At 39.1% G+C, this 19,607-nt stretch overlaps 1 protein-coding gene across 1 annotated transcript in view; it reads left to right on the top strand.

Annotated features, from left to right (window-relative positions):
• The window catches only part of Eml6 (EMAP like 6), a 325,012-nt gene that overhangs the window by 208,091 nt on the left and 97,314 nt on the right, over nucleotides 1-19,607 (top strand). Inside the window, exons 10-13 of the mRNA XM_052198122.1 lie at nucleotides 116-372; nucleotides 8,998-9,210; nucleotides 16,766-16,933; nucleotides 18,154-18,260. Coding sequence (XP_052054082.1) covers nucleotides 116-372; nucleotides 8,998-9,210; nucleotides 16,766-16,933; nucleotides 18,154-18,260 — 745 coding nt within the window. The remainder of the gene's footprint in view (nucleotides 1-115; nucleotides 373-8,997; nucleotides 9,211-16,765; nucleotides 16,934-18,153; nucleotides 18,261-19,607) is intronic.

Below are 19,607 nucleotides of genomic sequence, written 5' to 3'. Positions count from 1 at the left end.
AAATATTTTAATTCCTGTAGGATTTTTCTCTCTTATGACACATATCTTTTAAAATGAGACTTGGGTTTTTTATTTCTCAATTTTCTGCTTGTCACTTTGTATTTGATTCTTACAGAGATATGACAGAAGTGGTCCATATCAAGGACAGGAAAGAAGTCATTCATGAGATGAAATTCTCCCCAGACGGCTCTTACCTAGCAGTAGGGTCCAACGATGGCCTTGTAGATGTCTATGCTGTTGCCCAGCGCTATAAGAAAATAGGAGAATGCAACAAGTCCCTTAGTTTCATCACACACATCGACTGGTCTCTGGATAGTAAATACTTGCAAACCAATGACGGTGCCGGGGAGAGACTGTTCTACAAGATGCCATGTGAGTCCTAGGTCGATGATTATGCTTGTGGTAGGTACTCATGAAAGACACCTGGAGTCACACAGAGAAGGGTGGAGACTGTCCTGGGACCTCAGGGTAAGGAGTGTTCTCTGAGACAAGATCCCTAAGTCATGGCCTACAGAGAAAATGCTAGTGAGTCAGGTCACATTAATAATTTATATTAGGAAAACACAAGGAAGACTTAAATACAAAGCCCGCAGTGGGCATACATACCTGCATGGTTCTAAGGGGTAAAGGATAGAGAGTATTATGATATAAGTTCACATATTATAGCCACTTACACACAGAGAAAATGGTTTTTAAATGTATGGGAAAGTTTAGCATTCAATTCAGGGTACTGGTTGCCTCTAAGGAAACAAAAAGAAATTAAATTAGGGATGAGTGTCCAGTAGATTTTAAATGGTTATAATATGTTCTTAAAATTGCGTTGTAAAGAGACTGGTGAAGTGACCCATCACACAATGGCACTTGCCATGCAATCCTAGAATACTGAGTTTGATCCCCAGAACGCACCCACACCCTACCATACAGGTGGAAGGAGAGAACTGACTTCATCAAGTTGTTCTCCGACCTACACACACACACACACACACACACACACACACACACACACACACACACGGATACCCCCACACACACCACAATAATAGTAACAAATGATTTTCTATGATAAAGACCAGCAATACTCATTGAAACTCAGTGCTACAAACACTTGCTCCTTATCATCATCTGCATAACTGATCTATTTCATTACTTTTAGAAAAAGATGGCCTGAAATAGTTGTTCCATGTGAAGTCCATGGCTGCCTCGGTCCATGCCCTGCCTTTTGCTTTTTTTTTCTTCCGTTTTTATTGTTTTTTTATTGGATATTTTATTTATTTACATTTCAAATGTTATCCCCTTTCCCAGTTTCCCCTCTGCAAACCTCTATCCTATCCCCCTTGCCCCACTTCTATGAGGGTGCTCCCCTACCCACTCACCCACTCCAACCTCACCACCCTAGCACTCCTCTACACTGGGGCATTAAGCCTTCACAGGACCAAGGGCTTCCCATCCCACTGATGTCAGATAAGGTCCCTTCAGCTCCTTCAGTCCTTCCCTTAACTCCTGCATTGGGGTCCCTGTGCTCAGCACAGCGGTTGGCTGCGAGCATGCATCTTTGTACTCATCAGGCGCCGGCAGAGCCTCGTGGGAGACAGCTGTATCAGGCTCCTGTCAGCAAGCACTTGTTGGCATCAGCAATAAATAGTGTCTGGGTTTGGTGTCTGCATATGGGATGGATCCCCAGGTGGGGAAGTCTCTGGATGGCCTTTCCTTCAGTATCTGTTCCATTCTTTGTCCCTGTATTTCTTTTAGTCAGGAGCAATTCTGGGTTAAAATTTAGGAGATGGGTGGGTGGCCCCATCTTTCAACCAGGGGGGCCATGCCTGAGCTTTGGATAGGTTCTCCCTCCCCTCTGTGGGATGTTTCAGCTAATGTCATCCCTGTGGGGTCGTGGGAGGCTCTTGCTTTCCTAGCATCTGGGACTTTCTGATTGCTATGCCCAGTTCCCCATCCTCCATTGTGACTCACCTCTGTTCAATTTCCTGGCCCTCTGTACATCTCCTCCCATACCCGATTCTTCCCCTCTTTTCCCCTACTCCTCTTCTCTTCCTTCCAAGTCCACTCCACCCTCTACTTACCTGATTATTTTGTTCCCCTTTCTAAGTAGGACTGAAGCAATCACTCTTTGGTCTTCCTTCCTCTTGAGCTTCATGTAGTCGATGAATTTTATCGTGGGTATTCCACACTCTACCTAATATCCACTTATCAATGAGTACATATCATGTATATTCTTCGTGACTGAGTTACCTCACTCAGGATGGTATTTTCTACATCCAGCCATTTGGCTGCAAATTTCATGATGTCATTGTTTTTAATAGATGAGTAGTATTCCGTTGTGTAAATATACCATTTTATGTACCCATTCTTCTGTTGAGGGATATCTGGGTTTCTAGCTTTTGGCTATTATAAATATGGCTGTTATGAGCATGGTGGCGCATGTTTCCTTATTACATGTTGGTGCATCTTCTAGGTATATGCCCAGGAGTGGTATAGCTGGGTCCTCAGGTAATACTTTGTCCATTTTTATATTTCCAGGGTGGTTGTACCAGCTTGCAATCCCACCAGCAATGGAGGAGTGTTCCTCTTTCTTCACAACCTCTCCAGCATGTGCTGTCACCTAAGTTTTTTATCGTAACTATTCTGACACATTATCATGCTTTTTCAGCATCTAATGAGATGATAATATGCTTTTTTCTTCAAGTTTGTTTACCTAATTGATTATATTGATGGATTTCCATATATTTAACCATCCCTGCATCACTGGGATGAAGTCTATTTGATTGTGGTGAATAATCTTCTTGATGTTTTCTTGGATTCAGTTGCCAAGAATTTTTTTGAGTATTTTGCACCAATGTTCATAAGGGAATTTGGCCTGAAGTTCTCTTTCTTTGTTGGGTCTTTGTGTAGTTTAGGTTTAAGCATAATTGTGTCTTCATGAAATGAATTAGTTAATGTTCCTTCTGTTTCTATTATGTGGAATAGTTTGAAGAGTATTAGTATTAGGTCTTCTTTGAAGGTCTGATAGAATTCTGCAGTAAACCCATCTGGTTCGGGCGGTTTTTTTGTTTTTGTTTTTTTTTTTGTTTGTTTGTTTGGTTGGGTTTTTTTTTGGGGGGGGTGTGAGACTATTAATGACTGCTTCTATTTCTTTAGGGGTTATTTGATTGTTTAGATTATTTATCTGATCCTGTTTCATCTTTGACAACTAATATTTGTCAAGAAAATTGTCCATTTCATCCAGATTTTCAAACTTTGTTGAGTATAAACTCTTGTAGTAGGATCTGATAATTTTTTTAATTTCCTCAGTTTCTGTTGTTATTTCTCCCTTTTCATTTCTGATTTTGTTAATTTGGATACTGTCTCTCTGCCCTTTGGTTAGTCTAGCTAAGAGTTTATCTATCTTGTTGATCTCAAAAAACCATATAATTCTTTTTATAGTTCTTTTTGTCTCTATTTGGTTGATTTCTACCCTGAGTTTGATTATCTCCTGCCATCTACTCCTCTTGGGTGTATTTGCTTATTTCTGCTCTAAACCTTTCAGATATACTGTCAAACTGCTGGTATAAGCTCTCTCCAGATTCTTTTTGGAGGCACGTAGAGCTATGAGTTTTTCTCTTAGCACTGCTTTCATTGTATCCCATAAGTTTTTTGGTATGATGTGTCTTAATTTTTATTAAATTCTAAGAAGTCTTTAATTTCTTTATTTATTTCTTCCTTGATCAAGTTATCATTGCATAGAGCATTGTTCAGCTTCCATGTGTATGTGTGTTTTCTGTTCTTTTTGTTGGAATTTAAGGCCACCCTTAGACTGTGGTAGGGTACATGGGATTATTTCAATCCTCATGTATCTGTTGAGGCCTGATTTGTAGCCAATTATATGGTCAGTTTTGGAGAAGGTACTGTGAGGTTCTGAGAAGAGGTATATTATTTTGCTTTAAGATGAAATGTTTTATAAATATCAGTTAGATCCATTTGGTTCATAACTTCTGTTAGTTTTACTGTGTCTCTGTTTAATTTCTGTTTCCATGATATGTCAATTGCTGAGATTTTGATGTTGAAGTTTTCCACTATTATTGTGTGGGGTGTGATGTGTGCTTTGAGGTTTAGTAAAGTTTCTTTCATGAATGTGGGTGTCCTTGCATTTGGTGCATAGATGTTCAGAATTGAGAGTTCATCTTGGTAGATTCTTCCTTTGACCAGTATGACACGTCCTTGTCTTTTTTGATAACTTTTAGTTGAAAGTCATTTTATTTCATATTAGAAATGGCTTCTCCAGCTTGTTTCGTGGGACCATTTGCTTGGAAAACTGTTTTCCAGCCTTTTACTCTCAGGTAGATTTTGTCTTTGTCACTGAGGTGCATTCCCTGTACACAGCAAAATGCTGGGTCCAGTCTATTAGTCTATGTCTTTTTGTTGGAGAATTGAGTCCATTGATGTTAAGAGATATTAAGTAAAAGTGATTGTTACTTCCTGATATTTTGTTGTTAGAGGTAGAATTAAGTTTGTGTGGCTATCTTCTTTTTGGTTTGTTGAAAGATTACCTTCTTCTTTTTTTCCCTAGGGTAGTTTCCATCCTTTTGCTGGCATTTTCCATCTAATATCCCTTGTAGAGCTGGATTTGTGGAAAGATATTGTGTAAATTTGGTTTTGTCATGGAAAATCTTGTTTTCTCTGTCTGTGGTAAATTGAGAGTTTTCTGGGTAGAGTAGACGGGGCTAGCATTTGTGTTCTCTTAGGGTCTGTATGACATCTGTCCAGGATCTTCTAGCTTTCATAGTCTCTGTTGAGAAGTCTGGTACAATTCTGATAGGTCTGCCTATATATGTTACTTGATCTTTTTTCCTTACTGCTTTTAATATTATTTCTTTGTTTTTTGCATCTGATGTTTTGACTATTATGTGATGGGAGGAATTTGTTTTCTGGTCCAATCTATTTGGAGTTCTGGCTTCTTGTATGTTCATGGGCATTTCTTTCTTTAGGTTAGGGAAGTTTTCTTGTATCATTTTGTTAAAGACATTTACTGGCCCTTTAAGTTGGGAATCTTCACTCTCTTCTATTCTTATTATCTTTAGATTTAGTCTTCTCATTATATCCTGGGTTTCCTGGATGTTTTGGGTTAGGAGCATTTTGCATTTTGTATTTCCTGTCTGTTGTATCAATGTTTTCCATGGTATCTCTGCACCTGACATCCTCTCTTCTGTCTCTTATATTCTGTTGGCGATACTTCTATCTATGACTCCTGATCTCTTTCCTAGGTTTTCTATCTCCAGAGTTGTCTACCTTTGTGATTTCTTTATTGTTTCTATTTCCATTTTTAGATTCTAGGTGGTTTTGTTTAATGCCTTTATTTCTTTGTGTTTTCCTTTAATTCTTTAAGGGATTTTTGTGTTTCCTCTTTAAGGGCTTCAAGCTGTCTACCTATTTTCTCCTGTTTTTTTTAAGGGCATTATTTATGTCCTTCTTAAAGTCATCCATCTATAAGCTGTGATTTTTAAATCATAGTCTAGCTTTTTTGGTGTGTTGGGTTATCCAGGGCTCACTGTGGTGGGAGAACTGGGTTCTGATGGTGCCAAGTAGCTTTGGTTTCTGTTGCTTATGTTCTTGCCCCTTCCTCTGGCCATCTCATTATCTCTTGTGTTAGCTGGTCTTTCTATCTCTGACTGTGACTTGTCCCTCTTGTAAGCCTGTGTGTCAGTACCCCCTGGGAGAAGAGTTCTCTCTGGGAGGAATTTGGGTATGGAGAGCTGTGGCTCAGGTTCATCTCTGGGGTGCAGACAGAAACTGGAAGCACCCTGTCCCAGACTGCTCCTTGGTTCCTGTGTCCTGTGATCTCCAGGAAGGCCCCTCTTGTGCCTGATAATTTAGTGGAAGTGGGAGTCTTACTTGTAATCTCAGGTGTGTCAGTACTCTTGAGCTAACAGCTCTCTCCTGGAAGAACTTGCATACAGAGAGCTGTGTCACAGGGTCAGCCTCAGGTGCTGATAGAAGCTGCCCAAGTCCTTTGTTTTGTGTCCTTCTCTTGCTTCCATCTCCTTCCTGCTTTGCCACTTACATGTTTCATTGACAGCTTTCTCAAAGAACAAATATCTGAATGGCCATTCTATAAAATGCTCATTCTATTTCTATAAGTGTCTTCTTGTGCATCTCTGCAACAGAGGTTAAGACAAAGGGATAATCTTCATGGTTAAGTTTTTTGCATTCACCTTTGAAAGCCAAAAAAGTATTACCTCATTTTTATTTTAATGTTTGCAAACTGGCTATAAAATTCTTTTATACTCCCCTTTAAAATTTAAAACTCATTCCTAAAGGGTTTCTTTCTCATTTTTTTCTGTCATACACGTTAGATATGTGACCTTTAGACAAATGAGTTCCTGCCAAGATTCAAAAGGAACAAGATGGTCTGTGGAACCACAGAGAATTTGAGACTATCTTTGCGGCTTAGAGCCTTGAGACAAGAACTGAGTCCTCAAATCTTTGAAGATTGTAGTCCTCAGTGGCTATGAGTGAGTTAGACCCAGGTCTGATTATCATAGTTTTATTATCTGGTGAAATGTAGCTTTTTAAAATCCCAATGAGCACATTTTGTATTTGTGTTCACCTTGCAACTTTTATGAGGTTTACCTGTCTTATGTAACAGAAATTTAATGACATTTGTCACATATAACATAATGATGTCCATAATGTAATCTTTAATAATTTTAAATCATTATTTATCTATTTTCTCTCATATATTACATCTCAACCACAGTTCCTTACATGCACACCATGCACACCAATTACCTACCCTCTCCCCAATCCACTCTTCCTCCATTTCCCTTCGGGAAATAGCAGTAATATCAACGAAACATAGTGTATCAGGTTGCAGTAATACTAAGCACCTCCCCTCATGTTAAGGCTAGAAGAGGCATCCCAGTAGGAGAAAAAGGGTCAAAAAAGTAGGCAAAAGAGTCACAGATAGTCCCTGCTTGAACTGTTAGGTGTCCTACCAGAACACCAAGCTACATACACAACTGTAACATGTGCAGAGAATCTAGGTTAGACCCATGCAGTCTCCCGGATTGTCAGTTCAGTCTCTGTGAGTTCCTGCATTCATGGTTAGTTGATTTTGTGGGTTTTCTTGTGGTGTCCTTGACCCTTCTGGGTTCTACAATCCTTCCTCCTCCTCTTTATCTGGAACCCAAGCTCTGCCTAATATTTGGCTGTGTGTTTCTGCACCTGCTCCCATCAGCTGCTAATTGAAGCCTCTTTGATCATGATTATGTTGGCTTTTTTAGTGATTTTTCAAGGAGAGAACAAAGAAAACATAGATCTTAACCTCCAATAATTATATATTGTCTTGAAATTTTTATTGAATTTTTTAATTTGGAGGCTGAGACAGAAAGAGTCAATGTTTGGGATCTGTTTTGGCAGTTTACTAAGGCTCTGCCACAAAACAAAATATTAGAAGAAAAGAGGTGTGGGTTACTGGCAGAGCCCTGGCCTGCTATGGGAGGTGTTGTGCTTCAGACTTCACTTTTTCATGTGTGAGAACATCTGGAACACGTTTGTCAGTTGGAATGAAATCACACCCTGCTCAGTGATGGGGCTGAAGCTCACTTTATCACTCTGTGATGGACACTCCATTTATTTCCAGTGTATTTACTGTCTAGGCAGTGCAGCTTCTATTGCCTCTGCAGCCTGCAGTGGTGAGATCACTCTCTATTCTGAGTCACTTCCTGGAATGAAATAAATCCCTTGAGTAGGAGCCGGTCACAGATAATGCTCCAACTCTACCCTCTCTAAGTCTATGCTCATTTAAATGCATTCTTTTAGAATATACAGTCCAGAACTTTTAGATATAGTTCAGAATTTTGGAGTACCATTTTTAAGAGGTATCTGTTCTAGTTCTTTATTTGAAAATATATGCTTATTCTAATAGGGTAGGAGTGAGAATATATGCTTAATTGTATTGATTTTAATTTTAAAATGGCATCTAGTTAAATATTTCTACTCATTTGATTCTGTGACTTGATGTATTTTGTGCCATCTGTGAACCTTACCAATCTGCTGACAGAAATGGGAACTGAGCTGTGTATAGGAGCAGCCAACCCACAGCCATTGTTAGGACCATTATCCTACAACCAGATACACTTAGCTCACCATATCTTGTGTATTCAGTGATTAGAACTTAAATAATAAAATCCACTTTAAAATTCTTCAAGCCTGAATTTTGTTTAAAGCAAAAAATCACTTGTGGGGGCCTGGGGAGATGATTCAGTGATTAAGAAAACTTATTGATCTGGTAAAAGACATGAATTTGATTTCCAGTACTGACAGATGGCTGACATCCTTACTCCAGCTCTGCTAGATCTAATATCTCTGGCCCCACTGAGCATTGCATTTACAGGCACACACCCACATACATTATGCATATAATTTAAATCTTAAAAATAAAGATTTCAAACAACATTTGTAGCCTGGCAAGGTGTCACTTTCTGCTGAGACCCATGATCTGAACTCAGTCCCTAGAACCCACACAATGGAAGGAGAGAACCAAGACCTGCAAGTTGTCCTTTGTCCTGAGCATGCATATAACCCACCCCAAAAAATATGAAAAATAAACTTTAAGACAAGCTTGGCCAAGGTTTTAAAAGCCTAATAACATGTTGGTGACTCAGTATTGACAACGTGTAACCTAATGAGGTCACATGAATACAAATACACTGTAGTAGCAACTGTACCTTGGAAATTAATAGGTATCAATAGTCAAAGAGGTATCAATAGTTTGAGACATTACATTTAGCAATAATCATTTCCTGTTCTCTTCACTTCTAAATTTTGAGCTGATGTTTTCTTTACATTCTTTCCAAAAAAGTTATTAACTGTGTGAAGAGATTAAAACTTGAAGTTCCTCTGATTTATATATGTAATGAAAGCTTTAGACACTAAAAAAAGAAAAATTATTAAAATATATTGGAATATACTTCACATATAAATGTAACATCATATTGACTATTTCAGCAGGGAAGCCTTTAACAAGTAAAGAAGAAATCAAGGGGATCCCCTGGGCCTCCTGGACATGTGTGAGAGGCCCTGAAGTGAGTGGAATTTGGCCCAAATACACTGAGGTTATTGACATCAATTCAGTGGACGCCAATTATAACAGTTCAGTGTTGGTATCTGGAGATGATTTTGGACTGGTCAAATTGTTCAAATTTCCTTGTCTCAAAAAAGGTAAGCTGTTTGGGTATGTGAAGCCTTTCTCTGTACTCTTGATGCTGCCAGTTGAGTGGAGTTTCTTACCTCTTCCCCAGACACTTCATTTTCTTGGGTCTGCATTTATTCTTCATCTGTTTTATATAGAATGCGCTGCTCAGTCCTCTACTTCTGCTGTCCTATATGGTTTTGCAAATTTCAGTGAGAATTTGTTAAGAGTTAATATCATGAGACTTCCATGTCTGTGTTTCACATTTCCAGTTAGGTTATATTTATGGGAACAAATATTCATGAGTTATATTGAGGTTTTATTCCTTTAAAATATTACAATTTAACTTTTTGTTTGTTTGTATTTGTCTTTCAAGAGAGGGTTTCTCTGTGGAGCCCTGACTATCCTAGAACTTGCTCTGTAGACCAGGCTGGTCTCAACTTCAGACATCTGTCTGCCTCTGTCTCCTGAGTGCTGGGACTAAAGGCATGTGCCACCACCACCTGGCTATAATTTAACTTTGATACATCCACCTACTTACACTTCTATATGAAAACAAAAGCAATTCTTCTTAAACATGATTATATAAATGTGGCAATTCTACAATTATGGACCCATTGTCTCAGGACTAATCTTTCAAGACTGTATTAGGTGATTTTTTTTGAAAGAGAAATTGGGTTGAAAACAGTTTTCCATGTTTTGCACTCCTATGGAAGCATTCAAAGCATTGTAAGCTTTGAAGACTGTGATTGTTGCCACCTAGCAATGATCCTGGGCTTGTTTTGCAAATTTAGAGAAAGCCTTCCACAAATTCCTCTGCACTGTGCTCAGAAAGCCAGATCTTGGCAGAGTGGTCAGTGGGGATGTGTCGCCGCTGCCTGCAAACTTTTCACTTAAATGGTATTTTATCATAAGTAGAGAAGGGGACAAACGGTACAATCCAAAAGCAATTCTCAGCTTACTGGTAGTTTTGAAGCAGTGACAGTTACAAGACAAAATGGAACATAAAATGCACCATGAAACCACCATAACTTGAACTGGACAGAATGGTCGTCAGCTCAAGGGGCTTGAAGCACAAAAAGACTTCAGTGTGCCAAATTCAAGACCTCCCCACCCTTCCTAGTGGACCTTGTGGGTAACAATAGGGCATAGCTTGTTTAAATTAATGTGCATTTGAGAATAAGTTGTGTTAGAAAGTGTCTGGAAATCATTTGAAATGTAAATAAAAAATATATCAAATAAAAACAAATATTTAAATGAGTAAAATGCCAATAGACAAGTCATTTTTTACAGCACATGAAGTGATAGGATATCTACATTGTGTCTATAAATAAAGTTTTATTGGACCACTAAAAGAAAGAAAGAAAGAAAGAAAGAAAGAAAGAAAGAAAGAAAGAAAGAAAGAAAGAAAGAAAGAAAGAAAGAAAGAAAGAAAAGAAAGAAAGAACAGGAAAGAAAGAAAGAACAGAAAGAAAGAAAGAAAGAAAGAAAGAAAGAAAGAAAGAAAGAAAGAAAGAAAGAAAGAACAGAAAAGAAAAGAAAGAAAGAAAGAAAGAACAGAAAAGAAAGAAAGAACAGAAAAGAAAGAAAGAAAGAAAGAAAGAAAGAAAGAAAGAAAGAAAGAAAGAAAGAAAGAAAGAAAGAAAGAAAGAAAGAAAGAAAAGAAAGGAAAGAAAAGAAAGAAAGTGTCTGGGAATTCAAAATTCAGGAAAATCACAGGTTAGAAGTAACTTACTGGTCTCCAGTGTCTGGACTCAAGAATAACATGAAGTCAGTGAGAGTTGGTGTCCTCTCTGTATCTCCACACCTTATGAGTGGACTCGAGTCTTAGAAGTAGAGATGTGTGTGAGGGTCTGCTATGAGAGCTGGTGAGGATGTGAATAGTACTGTCAAAATTCAATGCCCATGAATAAAACAACCCTGTGGGGAGACGCAGAGCAGACCACAGAATGAACGAGGACACAGCGACCACAGGGTGAGTGAGAGGGGAGCAGTGGAGCCTTCCTCAGCCATGTGCTCAAGTGTCAAGGTCCTCAGAACAACTCAGATTCTACCTTGTATGGCACCGTTCATAAATCTTGCAGTTTTGCCTGTGTTCTTCAGGCTTTTGTGCCAAAACTACCGGGAAAGGTTAATAAAACTATGTGGGAGTCTTGCTACAAATAAAAACTGATAAAACTTGACTCTTTACAAATCAGGATGCCATTATCAAATGGTTTTAATTGCTGAGCTTGTAGAAAGACAAACCTGAGCAGAGGCTGGGAACCATGAGCCAGCATGGAGGACTGAGCAAACTTTATAGGTTTCTGTTTTGAGCAAACAGACCTCACAACCAAGCCAATCTGACACATTTGGAATTACATATATGTATATATTCTGTTGTGTAAAAATTAGATGTAAGTGTTCTACAATTAATGAAAATTGCTGAATTTACATTTTCACATAGCCTGAGCAATTTGTGTTTCTTATCTCAATAGTTTTCAAATCCTTTAGAATAAATAAGGCATTTTTTTCCTGATACCATGTAGATTGAATCCTGTGTGTGACTTCCCACCCTTTGGTCTCCTGTGTTGTATGCACTGGCAAACTGTTATAAATTAGGAAGTTATACAGCCAGTTTAATCCTCTGAAAGACTACTTTGTTATTGTATGAAACCAGTTTTTTTTTCTTTTTTTTATTCGATATTTTTTTCAGAAATATTTTATATTTATTTATTTATTTTTATTTTTTTATTTTTTTTTAATTTTTTTTATTGAAACCAGTTTTTTAAGCATTCATCTGAGTGATGCTGTGTCTAGAGTAGGTGTCAAAAGAGGTGACTTGTTTAGTTAAAGCTGAAGATTTTGTTTCTAGACTGGATTAGGACTAGAGGGAGAAAAAAAAAAAAGGAGTCATTGAGAATATCTCCTGAGTTTCCAGCCTGTGCAGCCGGAGTGAAGGAGTCAGTGTGACAGGAAATGAGAGAAGGAAAAGGTGCTTTTGTAGGGGGTAAGAGCAGAATGGCTGGGGAGCCCTGAAGTCGGCCTCAGCCAAGGGTTGAGTACCTGTTAGACACTCAAACAGACAGGGCAGAATAGCTAGGGGGTCCTGCAGTTTGTCTCAGCCAAGTGGTAATGTACCTGTTAGACACTCAAACAGATCTGACTCTTGTCCCTCTGGGGAGCTTCCAAGGTTCAAATAACAAAATAAATATTTGTTATTCAGGTGTACATGGAAAGATTTTTACACTATGGAAGAGGTCAGTAGAGAAGAGATGACAGCCGAGACACAAGTCTTCCTTGGACAGAAAACCAGAGGGAAATCTTGTATAGTCACTGCTTATCCCCAGGGAAGCTTTGGGAGATGATATGCCTCAGCTTACTGGACAAACACTTGTGCAGTGCTGTGCTAGAGTATGAAAGTGCTTCAGCACATCTGCACAAGTCCCCACTGCAGTGGAGCTTTGTTCCAGAGTGAGCGCCGAGGATACAGAACTACAGACAATATACCTGATGCGCATACATGCTGCCAGCAGCGGAGCTTTGTTCCAGAGTGAGCGCCGAGGATACAGAACTACAGACAATATACCTGATGCTCATACATGCTGCCAGGAAAAACAAAGAGGAGAATGCTGAGCAGAACAGCACAGTGCTGTTTCAACTAGTGCAGCCAAAGAAGGGCTCACTGTGTGGTTTCATAAACTAGATACCTGCAGGATGAGAGAACCTGACATTCAGATGTCCCAGGAAAGAACATCACAAAGAAACAGCAACAAATACAAGACTTAAAGACAGAGAGCATTTAGCAGGCTTAAGGAACTGCCAAGTGACTGAAGCAGAGTAGGCCAAGGGGAGATCTGAGAAAATGGGGTCAAAGGGCTTAATTATTAGTGACAATTATTAGTGACAATGGTTCCAGCCTTCTGAGGGTGTATTGCTTATCTGTTGCTGTACAGTAACTCTGTCTCTAAGTTTAGAAGCTAATATGAGAAATGATCTCACAGATTTTTTGTGGAGGAGGCTGAGGTAGAAATGGGATGGGGTTGGGGAATTAATGAGTATCCTACTGGGTGGTTCTTAGTTCAAGGTCTGTCATGACTTACACCCATCTGGAGGCTAGGACCAAGACCAGAAGTTCTGTTTCACTTCACTGATGTGACTTTCTACTGGGGGCCACAGTTTCTTGCTCTAAAATCACTCCACAGGCTATTTATGTGTCCTTAGGACATGGCATGGCCCGAGACACCAAGGAGGAATCTGTAGTGACTTCTGATTGTTCTTAGGCATCACAAATTTTTACTTTTGGTACTTTGGTTCGAATTCTACTAATTTTGTCTTTGTTTTTGTTTTTCCAAACAAAGTTTCTCTGTGTAGCCTGGCTGTCCTGGAACTCACACCGTAGACCATGCTAGTCTCAAACTTAGAGATCCGCCTGCTTCTGCCTTCCAATGCTGGGATTAAAGGTGTGTGCAACCACTGCCTGATCAATTCTACTAATGTTTTTATTTATTTTATTTATTTTTGGCATCTTCGTAACCCACTGAAGAGACACGTTACATGATCTCTGTGGAGGGAAAAGGCTAGCCCCACATTTCAGGATCTATAGAGATCTAGGAGGAATATTTTGTTTATGGGAACTGCCTGTTTTAAGAATAGGTAAGATGGTCCTTCTGGTTTGGGACTGTGCCCTGAGCAGGCCTTGGGCGCAAACTCCACAGTCAGTCCCACAACACCCAGAGGAAGCTCCACTCCCAGGCTCTCTAACACGCCCAGGATCATAGAATCAGAGGTGAGGAAGACACAACATCTGTCCTAACACTGGGAGTAACTGGAATCAGCAGGACCCAGACACACGGGAACTCAGCCCTACCAGTGGCATGGGTTCCTTCTGATCTGGGGCAGTGCCCTGGGCAGACTTCAGATGCAAACTACACAGCCAGTCCAACATCACCCAAAGGCAGCTCCATTCCCAGGCACTCTAACATACCCAGGATCCCAGAATCCCAGGAGCTTGATTACACCAGGATCTCAGGGTCCCAAAGGCAGCTTGACTCCTAGAAGTTTGGACACACCCAGGATCTCAGGATCATTGGATCACAGAATCACAGGATCACAGACACAGCCTGACTCTGAGGAGTTCTGACACAAGTGGGATCACAGGAAGGACAGGCTTCATTCAGATATAGCGAGGGCAGGTAGTACTAGAGATAATCAGATGGCAGGAGGCAAGCGTTAGAACATAGGCAACAGAAACCAAGATTACTTGGCAGCATCAGAACCCAATTATCCCACCATAGCAAGCCCTGGATACACCATCACACTGGAAAAGTAAGATTCAGATCTAAAATCACTTCTCATGATTATGAAAGAGGACTTTAAGAAGGACATAAATAACTCCCTTAAAGAAATACAGGAGAACACAGGTAAGCAGTTGGAAGCTCTTAAAGAGGAAACACAAAAATCCCTTAAAGAATTATAGGAAAACACAATCAAACAAGCAAAGGAAATGAACAAAACCATCCAGGATCTAAAAGTGGAAGGAGAAACAAAGAAATCACAAAGTGCGACATCTCTGGAGATAGCAAACCTTGGAAAGAATTCAGGAGTCATAGATACAAGCATCAACAACAGAATACAAGAAATAGAAGAAAGAATCTCAGGTGCTGCAGATACCATAGAAAACATTGACTCAACAGTCAAAGAAAATGCAAAATGTGTAAAGCTGGTAACCCAAAACATCCAGGAAATCCAGGACACAATGAGAAAACCAAACCTAAGGATAATAGGTATAGAAGAAAGTGAGGATTTACATCTTAAAGGCCCAGTAAATATCTTCAACAAAATTATAGAAGAAAACTTCCCTAACCTAAAGAAAGAGATGCCCATGAACATACAAGAAGCCTACAGAACGCTAAACAGACAGGACCAGAGCAGAAATTCCTCCTGTCACATAATAATCAAAACACCAAATGAACAAAGCAAAGAAAGAATATTAAAAGCCATAAAGGAAAAAGGTCAAGTAACATACAAAGGCATACTTATTAGAATTACATCAGACTTCTCAACAGAGACTGTGAAAGCTAGAAGATCCTGGGCAGATGTCATATGGACCCTAAGAGAACACCAATGACAGCCCAGACTACTATACCCAGCAAAACTTTCAATTACCATAGACAGAGAAAACAAGATATTCCGTGACAAAACCAAATTTACACAATATCTTTCCACAAATCCAGCCCTACAAAGGATAATAGATGGAAAATACCAATACAAGGAGGGAAACTACACCCTAGAAAAAGCAAGAAAGTAATCTTTCAACAAACCAAAAAGAAGATAGCCAAACAAACAACCTCTAACAACAAAAATATCAGGAAGTAACAATCACTTTTTCTTAATATTTATCAATATGAAAATTAATATTACCAATATATCCTAATCGATTGAAATTCAAATATATGAGGAATTAGAAATTTGTTGGCTATCACTCAGTGTTCTCTCTAATTTGGTAATTGGAGAAATATGTCCAATATTATACAATTCATCTACATTTTCGGCTTCTTTGTATGTGACAGTGTCTTTCTATGTACCACATAATGGTCTTGAAATCATGCTTCTCCTATCTCAGCCTCTCTATTATTAGGATTGTTTATTTGATGTTTTTACAATATAGTATGCTTTTCAGAACAGCTTACATATTTCAATTTATTTATGCAGCCAAAAGAAATGTAGACAATTAATTTGGGAGATGGCTTATAAGAGAACAACAAAGAGTGAGACTGAATTTTTTGTTTGATATTTATAATTATTGTATCAACTGTGAAGAGGATGACCTTATAAGTTACTCTTTTTCTGAGATAATGCTTTTCAAAATCATCACAGTCAATGGACCTAAATCTTACCCCCACCTAATGTCTGTGCCATCTTCCAAGCAGAACCATTGTTCATTGAAACAGTTGGTAAATGGCTTCATGGTTAGACCATCTTTAATACACACACCATTTCTTAAATGAATGTAACCTGTTCCTGTGGGCTGAGAATGATGACAATCACTCAAGTCAAATAGCTTTGATCATAGCAGGAAATCTGTATCCAAATAACTGTGCCTACAATTCATTCCTTGGTGCAACAGAATTGTCTCCTTTTAGCTACTATGGAGGTAAAATCCTTCGGTGATGTGAGAGACATTGAAGTATAGCCTTATTACAATGAACTCCAATGTGTAAAAATTGTTCTTATTTTGGGTTTGTACTACAATAAGAGACAAGATTTTTATCTTTACTAAAAATAAAACAAACAAAAAGAAAAAATGGGTAAAATGTTAATTCTTGGATTTGTTTTATTAGCAACATTGAAGTTGTGAGCATTAGTTGGAGTAGGTTTAATAAACATTTAGCTATAGAGCTTGAATTTGAAAGACACATCTTCAGACTAATGCATAATGAAATAATTGAGGTCTTTTGGGGGGCATGTGATTCCTTATTGTAATGTATAAGACTGAAAATATGTTTCTGGTATATTGAAATTTTTTACTTGATGTAGAGAGGAATGTGATTGCTTTTTAAAGAATGATTAAGAAATATAATTAATCTCAAAATACTGTTTCAGGAGCCAAATTTAGAAAGTATGTGGGCCATTCTGCACATGTCACAAATGTCCGTTGGTCCCATGATTTCCAGTGGGTGTTAAGCACGGGAGGAGCTGACCACTCTGTTTTCCAGTGGAGATTTATCCCAGAAGCAGTCAGCAATGACGTGTTGGAAACCACACCCCAGGGTAAACAGCAGTCGGAACTTTTCAATGTCTTCATTTTTCAGAAATCATTTCAAAGAATAATCTTAGTATCTGTTCTGGAGCTAAAGAGATAAGGTGTATTTTTTTAAAATCCATTTGATGTAAAGAAAATCTTCTGAGGGGCTCAGTAGGTATGAGCATTTGTTGCTCTTGGAGAAGACCAGGTTTCAGTTCCCAGCACCCACATGGTGGCTCATGACCATTCTGTCTCCAGCTCCAGGGAATCTGACACCCTTTTCTGACCTCTGAGAGCACCAGGCATGCATGTGGTATACACACAGGCAAAACTCTCAGAGCCATAAAATAAATGTAAAGAAAGGGGGGAAATGGGAGATTAGCATAGGTTGGTTAAGGAATGGTCGTTGGAGGGTTTTGCTTAAACAAGACTCAGGTTATCGACTGAAGGCTCACACTGGAAAAGTGGTCTTTGGGGAAAAGGTGAAAGCACACACTGCAGCTCCCAGGGAGATGAGAGAGTGGACCTGCTCGGCCAGTGTGCGAGGAGAGAGGGAACTTCAGGGTGTAAGCTAAGGGAGTAAGACACAGCCTAGCACGTGAAGCCAGGCGACCCACCTCCATGTTGTATAGTCTTCTTACTTACACCCATTTGAGGTGTCCATGGAAACAAGCAGAAGAAAGTTTTCAGTGATGTGAGTCACTGTGCTCACCCACATGAGTCTGTAGGGACTTGACCATGACGGCCTCTAGTGCTTGGTGGGGATATTTAAAAATAAAGATTGTCTTGATGGTAGTGAACGCTTGGAGTTTTCTTTAGCCCTACCTATGGCTTTGCTACACGCTATGCTTTCTGATTTTACAAAGCAAGATTTAAAATCTAGAAATCTAATTTTAGAAAAGAAAGAAAGAAAAGAAAAGGGAACCAGGTACGGTGACACGTGCCTGCAATGCCAGTACTTGAGAAGTTGGGCTAGCCTTGGGAATTCAAAATCACTTCTGGTTCTAGGCTTGGGAGTTCAAGGTCATCCCTAGGGCTAGGCTCTGGAGTCCTTGATTATTCCTGGGAATAGCCTCTGGAGGTCAACATTGCCCTGCCTACATATCAGGTTCCAGGCCTGAATTAAATGAAAACTATGACAGAGGCTGTTTTCTTTGCTTTGCTAGCATTTAAAAAGCTACTTGAAGTGCCTTCATGATCTTTAACATCTCAGCATTTTCTGTTGTAATGGGTTCTGTCTCTGCAGCAGGTGGTGCCGACTCCTACAGTGAAGAATCCGACTCAGACCTCTCTGATGTTCCAGAACTGGACTCTGATATTGAGCAAGAAACTCAGATCAATTATGATCGCCAGGTCAGTAAGGAATAAAAGCCTGGACCACATTAGATATTAACACTGCCCTGAAAACAGCACAGAAGAACAGAACAAAAATGCAGCAAAAATAAGAAAAATGTCCATACCTTGCCTTTGGATGCAGGTTAACAATAACATGTACCACATCATTAAGTATTTAAATGAAAGGCTGGAGACAGGGCTCAGTGGGTAAGAGCTCTTCCATAGGACCTGGGTTCAACTCCCTGCAGCCACATAGTGACAACCACCTCTAACTCCAGTTCTAAGTGATCCATTATCTTCTCCTGCCTCAGCATGTGCCAGTCAGACATGGACTGCACAGACATGCTTGCAAGCAAAACACTTTTACACATTAAATTAATTTTTAGCTAGGCAGAGGTAGGCAGATTTCTGTGGATTTGAGACTTACCTGGTCTATTTATAGTGAGTTCCAGAACAGCCAGAGCTGTCTCAAAGAAAGAAAGAAAAAAAAAGAAAGAAAGGAAAGAAGAAAGGGAGGTAGGGAAGGAGAGAGGAAAAAGAACAAACAATTTTTTTTTCATTAAATGGAAGGTAGTTGCAAAGTTTTCAAGAAAAATTCTGAATATTTGAGCCATTTGGTTCATAGGAAGCTGTATTGTATACATACCTACATTATTATTATTTTGCAAAGAAAAATCATAAAAATGTATATTTTTAGGATGGGTGTCCTCCAAGAATGGTAACTGTCATCTTCATTTCTTGCTCAATGTAGACAGCCATTATCTGTTTATTTAAGTAAATCCAATTACAGTGTCTCCAGTAAAAACCTACTTCTATTGAATCCAGTTTTCCTTCTACAAACATTAGTATCATTTTAGCAGAAAGCAGAGACTGTCAAAGTAGTGCTTTGAAGGAATCTTCACATAGCACCAGATCACAATGGTAACTGCTGGGGTCTGATTCTTCTCCCCTTCATATAGATACAGTATTTTTATCCTATAAAAAGTAGAAGTATGTATATAAGCAACATGTGTTTATAGGTCTATAGGTAAAACAGATTCTACACATGAATATAGAGTGAATAAGATACCAAGGCCCAGATACATAGCTGTCAGTGTTGCTCAGGCAGATGTACCAGATAGGCCTATGGTTGCTGCCACACAACAACTGTCTTTGTGTGACTGATAAGAATCCAGGCAGGTTAGTTAAGTGGCTCACCCACTTCTACATGGCTGCTGTTTTAAGATAATGCTGACCTGGACTTCTCTCTGTGCACTTCAAGTGTGACTCCGTATAAGCACCAAATTTACTGCTTTTCTTACTATAGTCATTTCTTCCTAATTCCATGTTGGAAAAGTCTGATTAGTATAAAGACAGTGCAGCTGA

Source organism: Apodemus sylvaticus, chromosome 11, assembly GCF_947179515.1.
Source record: "Apodemus sylvaticus chromosome 11, mApoSyl1.1, whole genome shotgun sequence".
Taxonomy (NCBI): domain Eukaryota; kingdom Metazoa; phylum Chordata; class Mammalia; order Rodentia; family Muridae; genus Apodemus; species Apodemus sylvaticus.
Note: the sequence above shows the minus strand (reverse complement) of the source record. Positions and strands in the feature narration are given on the sequence as shown.